At 43.6% G+C, this 9,417-nt stretch overlaps 1 protein-coding gene across 1 annotated transcript; it reads right to left on the bottom strand.

The window, feature by feature from the left end:
* Positions 1-5,383: 5,383 nt before the first annotated feature.
* LOC140183227 (uncharacterized) lies at positions 5,384-6,502 on the bottom strand. The gene is made up of 2 exons (XM_072231252.1): positions 6,365-6,502; positions 5,384-6,205 (listed from the first exon to the last, which is right to left on the bottom strand). The coding sequence occupies exons 1-2, from the start codon at positions 6,500-6,502 to the stop codon at positions 5,384-5,386; spliced, it is 960 nt and encodes a 319-aa protein (XP_072087353.1).
* Between the last annotated feature and the right edge of the window lie 2,915 nt (positions 6,503-9,417).

Below are 9,417 nucleotides of genomic sequence, written 5' to 3'. Positions count from 1 at the left end.
ATCCAGCGACCGAACGACGACAAGCAGCGACGGGAGATTGGAGCAGTGGCAGTGGCACTTCCCCCTTTCCCCCTCTTTTTCCCTGAATCAATCCTTTCCCCTTTTCCCCTTATTCAACGTTTTCTTTTTTTTCTTTTTTTAGTTAGGAGTATTTTTGAAATAAAAATAAAAATAAATTAATGAAAAGAACAATTTTAAAACAAACTGAAATCTCTGGACTATTTTGTAGTGAAAAAAATATTGAAAACGAAATAAATTTTCGACCTCTACGTTAGGGACCAAAATCGTATTTAACCCTTTAATTTATGAATCAGACCATACTTGTAATAAAACCGATCAAATTAGGGGTGGCAAGCGGGGAAGCCCGCCCCGCCCTGCCAGAAGCCCGCCCTTTGGCGGGCTGGCTCGCCCCGCCCCGCCTAGTGAGGCGGTCCCAAAATCCCAGCCCGCCTCGCCTAACGGCGGGCTGGCGGGCCGGTAGGCTAAGCCCGCCAAATATCTTCTTTTTTGTTTTTACTTTTAACTATTAAATAATATATATAAAAGCATAAAAAAATCTCTTCTATTTTTTACTTTTAACTATTATAATTTCTAAAAGTATAAACAAATTATAATTTTTATATTCACAAACATTAAAGTCTTTGTAATTATAAATATTGTTCCCAAAGCAAAATAAACATAATCCAAAACATAATTATAAATAGTCTCTAAAACAAAATAAACATAATCCAAAACACTCAATTTTCATCTTCATTCTCTTGTAAGTTGGGTTGGGGGAAGTTGGGTTTTGGCAAAAAAAATTTTAAAAATACCCCTTGATAAAAAAATACTAAGCCCGGCGGGAAAGCCCGTCCGCCCCGCCAAAGCCCGCGATTTAAGCGGTGCGGGTTAGGCGGACTTTTGCTATTTGGCAGTCCTAATTTCTCAGCCCAGCCTGCCTTTTTGGCGGGTTACGCGGGCCGACCCAGCGGGTTTAGGCCCGTTTGCCACCCCTAGATCAAATCTAGTCGACAATGGTCAAATCTGTCGAAAATTGAGTGGTTCGCATCGAACCAATGTGGTCTGAAAGCATCACCAGCGTGCGTCCACGGTGTGCTGGATCCCTGTAGCATGTTACTACTGACTACTGAGCCACCATTGCCTTTAATATAAATTGCGCTAATAATAATATAGGGCAAAAAACGGAAATAAGCCAAGGCAGGAGAGAAATTACATGAATCAGCCAAACTGAAAATCATTTCACGAATCAGCCAAAGCACATTACTATGTAATACGAACTAGCTGGATTCAAACTACGTTAACACATAAATCAAACCAACCAAACTCGAATTATGAAGGAACACGCGATGAACATAATTCGAACCTAGATGGTTCGAACTACCAATGAGCATAATTCGCACTAGGCTTGTTCGAATTACACCCTTTGAACGCTTCCCCAAGTAATTCGAACCTAGTTGGTTCGAATTACTCAAAATTTGACTCAAATAATAATTCGAGTAAGGTTGGTTCGAATTACATAGGTTTCGGCTATATAAGGAGTTCGAATCAGCCTCATTCGAATCACTTTTCCATTCTCATACCCCACCAAATCCCAGAGAAAATAACCCAGATTTGATCCGATAAAGACTCGAACAGAATACTCAGCTGATGGGGGATGATCCAGAAAGGCTATATCGGTTGGACGGAGTTGCTCATATAGCCGGGGTCATCAACGATGAGGTTAGTAGATAGAAAACTTTGTGCTAGGGGTTTATCTGAGTTAGTGGTTTTGGATGCGGTTTTAGTGGCGGTTTATGTTAGCGGTTTATCCTAGTGGTATTGCAAGTGGTTTATATTAGAGGTTTTGCATGCAGTTTAGTTGGTGGTTTATGTTAGTGGTTTTTATTAGTGGTTTTTGTTAGTGTTTTTGTATGCGGTTTTGTTGATGGTTTATGTTGGCGGTTTATTTTGGTGGTATTGGTAGTGGTTTATTATGTGATTTTGTGTGTGGTTTAGGATAGTGGTTTTGCATGTGATTTTCGTAAGTGGATTTGTATGCGGTTTATGTTAGCGGTTTAACTATGTGGTTTTGTTAGCGGTTTATGTTTGGAATTTTTAGTAGTGGTTTTTGTTAGTACTTTTGTATGCGGTTTTGTTGATAATTTATTTTGGCGGTTTATTTTGGTGGTATTGGAAGTGGTTTACTATGTTGTTTTGTAAGCGGTTTATGATAGTGGTTTTGCATGTGTTTCTGATAAGTGGATTTGTATGTGGTTTATGTTAGCGGTTTAAGCATGTGGTTTTGCTACTGGTTTGTTATATTGGTTTTGCATGTAGATTCTGTTAATGATTTTAATAAGTGGTTTCCGGTGTTAGTTATTTTTGTCACTGGTTTTGTAAGTGGTTCTAATAATGTCGTCCATGTAATGCGCAGCCACAGCGATGCATCAGAAGCATGCGGTGGCAGTAGGGCATGCGACTCGATGAGCGGTATGTTCCATACTTGCAGATGGCCGGATTATACCATCTTGCGAGGCTGAACGATAGATGGTTCTGGTTAGATGAGCCCCTTGTCAGTGCCTTCGTCGAGCGGTGGCGTCCTGAGACGCACACCTTCCATATGCCGTTCGGAGAGTGCACGATCACACTTCAGGACGTGGCGTACCAGCTGGGGTTGCCAGTGGACGGGCGTTATGTCAGCGGTTGCCTTACAGATTTCCAGATATACATCCAGGGTGGCCGTCCAGCTTGGGTGTGGTTCCAGGAGTTGCTTGGAGTGATTCCTCCTCCGAGCCAGGTTCAGAAGTTCGCAGTAAACTACACTTGGTTCGAGGAGACTTTTGGAGAGTGCCCCGAGGGAGCTGATGAGGAGACTGTGCGGCGCTTTGCTCGTGCCTATATCATGATGTTGTTGGGCACTCAGCTATTTGCCGACAAGTTCGGCAACCGCATTCACATCAGATGGCTTCCCTACGTAGCTATGCTTGAGGAGATGGGTACCTACAGCTAGGGGTCTGCAGCACTGGCATAGTTGTACCGGTGCATGTGCCGAGTGGCGAACAGACATGTGGTGAAGTTAGTGGGCGCACTTCAGCTACTTCAGTCCTGGATTTTTTGGCACTTTCCTAGGCTTAGGTCTGCCGGGTATGATACGTGCAGCTAGCCGTTGGCCTCGAGGTACCCTACTCAGACCTTTCTATTTCAAGTTAAAATAGTGAATTTCATGTACGCTTGTCATGTATTACAAATCTGTCACACTTTTAATTAGCCATAACACCCATGTGAGATGCAGGTGGTTAGGTTACAACCTTTCCGGTAGCGAGAAGGGACCTAGAGTTCAGATGTGGAGACTGAGGATAAACATGTTACAGGCCAGGGATGTGAGTATACTCCTGGCTAAGTTTATTTAATTAACTAAACTTTATGAATTTGGAGCATGAGTTGGCCTGACAATGTTGGAATCTTTGTGCAGTTTATCTGGATGCCGTATAGCACCCCCGATGTACTGCAGGTTATGCATCCGGAGGCGTTGGAGCCTCGGCATATGGCAATGTGGCGGTGTGTGACGTCACTGATATACTTTGCCGTTATAGAGTGGCATCAAATAGATAGGGTTCTACCGCAGTTCGGGGGAGTCCAGCCACGTCCGCAACCCGCCCTGAACATCGACTTTCTGATGTCGAAGGACGGGAGAGGCGGTGATCGTTGGTTCCTGTCTGCTTTGCAGTCCTGGCATCTTCATTGGGAGAGCCGTGCGGATCACGTTCTCCGGTTCGATGTTGTTGCAGACCCTGGACCCTCACATGACTTCCTGGAGTGGTGGAGTCAGCAAGGAAAGAGGTTCTTGTCACCAGAGATGTATTTGGGGGATCCTAGAGCCATTCCTATTCCTATGGAGGCATCACAGAGGGGTGCTGGGCGAGTTCCTGACATGGATCATGTTGATGACGTGCCGGGTAGGCGTCGGGTCGAGAGGAGAGCTTGTGTGGGGACACGACGGAGCCAGCGTGAGTGGAGGTGGCTGGACCAGGCTATAGACGAGGCTGACGGGGACGATCGACGTGGAGGAAGACGACGAGGACACGGAGGGAGACGGAGAGGGCGTGCTGCGGCAGACGAGCACGGTGATCATGGTGACGACGATGACGACGATCAGGGCGGGCCCGTGGGGGGGTTGCTGCAGGGCATGTTGTAGGAGGTGGTGTTAGTCCCCATGTTGGCGGGCATGGAGGCGAGTGGTATGGGTCAGGTATGGGTGACGGGGTTGACCAGGGTGATGGTGGACTTGGTTTGGGGCCGCTTGGAGATTACTTCGTTGGTGTCCCAGCTGATGACCAGACACTTCAGGAGAGTACGCCATGGGTTAGCCCGGGGACGATGTTTTCAGACTTTATGGCAAGTGATGGGCTTGATGCGGACTTCGGCGGGTCACACTTTCTAGACGAGATTACTGCCATCATGCAGGAGGATGATGCGGCATGTAGGCATGGTCAGAGCTCCGGCACACAGGCACCTTTAGATGTCGATCTGAACGAGCCTCCTACGATGCCTGCTGTCGACCATTTTGCATTGGGTGGTACTCCTCCTTCCTCCTACACTGCTGTGTCACATTCAGTTGCCGGGCCGTCTGGGGCACCCGTCCAGCCTAGGCCACCTGCACAGCCTGCCCCGGATGAGGAGGAGGATGAGATTGAGGACGAGGAGCCGCTTATCCGGAGAGGCCACAGGACACGGGTACCCCGTCGTTGCTTCACCGGCTCGCATCTGCTTAGATGATTCATGTATCCTGTATGTTGTTTGTTCATGTTCATTGTTGTATCTTAGCCAAGTTTATTATTGTCGTTGATGTACTTTGATGATCCAACATGTAGTTTGGTTATTTATGTTTCAGTATGTTGTTCCAAATCATGATATTGGACTTTGAAAATGGCTGTTTAGTGTTTATTTCAGTTACTAGCGTAGTTTCTGCATCATGTATTAACTTAATTTGTATATTTATTTATTGTTGTGTGCATTCAACAGACATTTCGTTCAAAACTCCAGAAACAGAACATATTCATTAATTAAGATCCCATGCATAGACATCACATTAACATTAACGAATTCTATCACTTATCAACTACAAGTAAGGAAACCTATGACACTGGAATCTAAACGCCAAAGTGAAATAAACAAAGTACCAAAGCTAACAATTCACCTACTCATGTCCCCCTGTGTTCTCTGCTCCTCCGACCTGTGGGCAACTCCGATGTATGTGTCCGGGTTGCCGACATAGGTCACATCTCTTTGGCCGGTTCGGATCTACCTCGTCCATATTGCTCCATATCCGAGTGGACCTCGGACAACCCTCTCTCGTACGCCTCTTGTTAGGGTCCGGGATCACAGTAGACCCGTCATATGGTGGCTAAAAATCCTCCAGAATGGGAGGTGTGAATCCGATCCGATACACACTGAACACCGAACTAAGACGATGCACCTGGTGGACGTAAGGATGCCATGTGAGCCGTGAGTAGGCACAGCATGCCAGGGCATGCGGACATGGGAAATGAAGTGCCTGGAAGTATCCACAGTCACATGTCTGAGATGCAAGCGAGACTCTGTAGCTACCCAGTGAAAACGAACCAGTCGGAGTCGTCTCTGCGACGGTGAACTCCGAGTCATCCCTGTCATACAAAGTCACCGTGAAGCACCTCGCCGTCTTCAAATTGGCCTCGATACACTTCACCAAGTGCTGACTGAATTGTTGTCCGGTTCCCAGCTGGGCCTCAGCCTCTCTCCCCTTGCGAATAAATAGTTCGGCCAACCTTCCGTACGTTGCCTTCACTAGCGAGCACACAGGGAGGTTTCTGACTCCCTTGAGGATTGAATTCACACACTCAGAGATATTCATCGTCATGTGCCCGAATCTCCGCCCCTCATCACAATCTTGTGTCCACAAGGAATACTCAATCCGGTTCGTCCAGTCACACATCGTCGGTTCTTCAGACCGCAGAATATCAAACCAGTAATCGAACTCTATCTCGGTCTTAGCGTAAGCTGCGTTGACAAGTAGCCTCCTGGCGTCTTTGCCCTTGAAGGTTAGGGCGAAATTTGCCGCTACATGTCGAATGCAGAATGTCCGGTATGCAGATGGAGGTAACCAGCCTCCGTCGGGAGCCTCAAGCGCGGCCTTGATGCCGTTATGCTTGTCCGATATAACCAGCAGACCCAGCTGCGGTGTCACATGCTGACGCAGATGGGAGAGAAAGAAGGACCAGGACTCAGCATTCTCACCCTCGACTAATGCGAATGCAACAGGGAGTATGTTGGAGTTCCCGTCCTGTGCAATCGCGACAAGCAACGTTCTCCCATACTTGCCATACAGATGGGTGCCGTCAATACTAACCAGCGGCTTGCAATGATGGAATGCCTCGATACACGGTGGAAACGTCCAGAATAGTCTGTGAAAATAAGCTTGAGACTCGTCCAGCTGTCCACCAACTCGAACAGGGCTCGTCCTAAGGATTGCAATAGTACCAGGCATCGTCAACTGGACTCCTAACACCCACCTAGGGAGCTCGTTGTACGACTCATCCCAGTCACCAGAGATGAGGGCAACAACCTTCTGCTTCGCCAACCAGACCCTCCTGTACATCGGCCTAAACCCAAAGTGTGCGGCCGTGGCATTTAGGAGCACATTGATGCTGACGGATGCATCAGCCCTAACCATTGGCATAATGAATGCCGATATCACATGATAATCCAAACTCCTGTGGTCGCTGGAGATGGAGGTGGCGAGACACGTATGCGGACCATTGTACCGTTTGACCTCCCAAAGGCCCTTGCGCTGTCAGAGACTCAGCCGAATCAACCATGTGCACCCATTCTCAAACTCAGAACACTTGCCCACATACCACCGATAGTCAGACTCCACTACCTTGTACTGTACCCCCTCGGCGGATGCTGTAAGTCTTCACACTTAACAGGGCCTCATCTTTATCCTGAAATTGCTGACCAACCTGGAACTCTGTCAAACCTACAGACCCTTCCGCATCTCTAGCGCCAAATCCAGCAGACTGCCCAGGAACCCCCTCCTGCCTCATGGCATCCAAGTCCAAAGAGAAAAAATGTGGAGGGTACTGCTGTGTGCCAGAGCTAGAATCACCTCCCGTCTGAGCAAGCTCGCTCACTCCAATATCATCGCCACTGTCATCAGTAATGATATCCGGCTCGACATCATTGTCCTCTGGATCATCCAACACTCCATCTCCAACCCAGGCGGTGCATCACACTGTAAATAGGTCGGTGGAAATTCCCCTATTCCGACCTCGTCGCCCACACTGCCGTTGAGATCAACAGCGAACAAAGGGGAGGCGACTGGCTAGACGGATGGCTGGTACGCAGGGACGGAGGAAGAAGCAACGGCAGGTCTAGAGCTAGAATCGGCTACCGTGGCTACAGTGGTGGTATTCCAGTTCGAATCCCCCGAGCTAGATACCACATCAACCAACTTTGCCAACAGTTCTGGTGTCCTCACTTTTGGAAACTGCCGGCGACAATGAAACATGACCTGCAAGTCCTCATCACTCCCAATCGTGAAATAATCATACTTCACGGTTTCCTGGAGCACCGTGATTGGAATGCGATAGAAGAACTTCTTAACCTGTTTCAAACCTTCCAGACCAAGTTTCAGCAGTACAGAGCTAACAAGGTCATCATAGCTCGTCGTAGGGCTCATGATAATACAGAGAGGATCCTTATCAGTGAACTTCACACCGGAATGAGTTTTCCTCTTAATCGATCCTCTGTGGTGAACCAACACTACAAAACTCTCCTCACTAGCCATCTTACCCCCCTCTAATGAGAGCAACTCACGTTTACACCATATATATACAGGTCTGGTTTTCACTAATTCGAACCAGCCTAGTTCGAAATACAATTTTCCTAATTCGATCTGACTCAGTTCGAATTACATTGCATTGCGTGCATGAAGGTAATTCGAGTCTGCTTGGTTTGAATTACTTGGGGAAGTTTGCACCTACGTAATTCAAACTCACCTAGTTCAAATTATGTATCCTTGTAGTTTGAACTCAGCTAGTTCGATTTAGTGTGAATTTCGTTCCTGAATAATTCGAACTGAGTAGGTTCGAATTATGTAGAACTGTAATTCGAACTAAGTTGGTTCGAATTACATAGAGATGTCCTTTGGTTAATACATGAACCAGATTTGCCTTTGGTAGATTTGTGTAAATAATTGGTCACCATGGCTTATTAACGTTTTTTGCCCAATAATATACCTAGTATAAATTTCACAAGCCATACTAATTTCCTCTCTTTTGGCAAACACACTTTTAAAAGCTAATAGTGTTATATATATACAATGAAATTTATATATAATTTATTTAAATATAGATAATATAAAATATTATTTTTATTCTTTAATAATAATATTATATTTATTGAATCACCAAAAATTTTAAATAATTATTAAAATATTTTTTTATATCATTAGTTATGTCTAAAAATTAATAGTTGATTGTTATTAATATATTTGTGAAGAGATGTATTTTAAAATTTTAATTTTATTTTTATAATTTTTATATTTTTATTTAATTATAGTTGAATTAACTAAATAAATCAGTGACTCATCAATTGAACTAATGACCCAAAAATTAAGTGGTATAACAGGATCAATTATCGATTCAATTTTAATAACTATGATATACGTATAAAAAATAATTATTTTTATTGATATAATATTACGTAATTAAATTTACAGGTGAAATTATTCTATAATAAATCAAAATTAAATTTCATTAATAATATATAGATATTTGTAAAATTTTTATTAGGTCAACGGCCTATATATATTCGCTCCTTCTAAAATTGTCTCTATTCTCTAATTAGAATGACTGAATGAGACCTCCATTAATTAGCAGTATACCCATCCCCAAGTTACTTTGGAAAGGTCAATTTAATGTTTTAAACAGACATTAAAATATTACTTTCGGTTCGCAATATTTAGGAAGTTATTTACCGAAATAAATTTATTTAATATCTATTTATCGTGTAATATTTATTTTACTTGACATGGTAATATTGTATGGAGCGTGAAAATAAAAATATTTAATAAATATTGTATTAAAATGTGAGAGTGATAGTCTGATAGATATATTTCAAAAAAATAAAGTTTTTTTTTTAAATGTAAGAAATATTATATATGAGAGAGAAATTACATATAATTTTATAATGATCACACTAATCAACTAAATTTATAATAATCCTTAATTATAAAAACAGAGAATTGTCTTTAATACCTAGGTGCCCTTTAATCTCTCTTAAACTAGATGTTAAAATAAATTTTCAAATATAAACATAATTTGGTACATCTATATACACATACAATTAATAATAATAAATAAAAAACAAGAATAAATAAAGTAGTCAACCAGTCAAATT

Source organism: Arachis hypogaea, chromosome 20 (genome assembly GCF_003086295.3).
Source record: "Arachis hypogaea cultivar Tifrunner chromosome 20, arahy.Tifrunner.gnm2.J5K5, whole genome shotgun sequence".
NCBI classification, from domain to species: Eukaryota; Viridiplantae; Streptophyta; class Magnoliopsida; order Fabales; family Fabaceae; genus Arachis; species Arachis hypogaea.
The sequence above is the reverse complement of the archived record's forward strand: the minus strand, read 5'-3'. Positions and strand labels throughout refer to the sequence as shown.

Bases quoted from the DNA above. Each gene is read 5' to 3' on its own strand.
- LOC140183227 (XM_072231252.1), bottom strand. From the start codon at position 6,502: ATGCCTGGTACTATTGCAATCCTTAGGACGAGCCCTGTTCGAGTTGGT. The intron at 6,206-6,364 runs GTTAGTATTGAC...CATCTGCGTCAG, and splicing joins TCCATCATTGCAAGCCGCTG to CATGTGACACCGCAGCTGGG.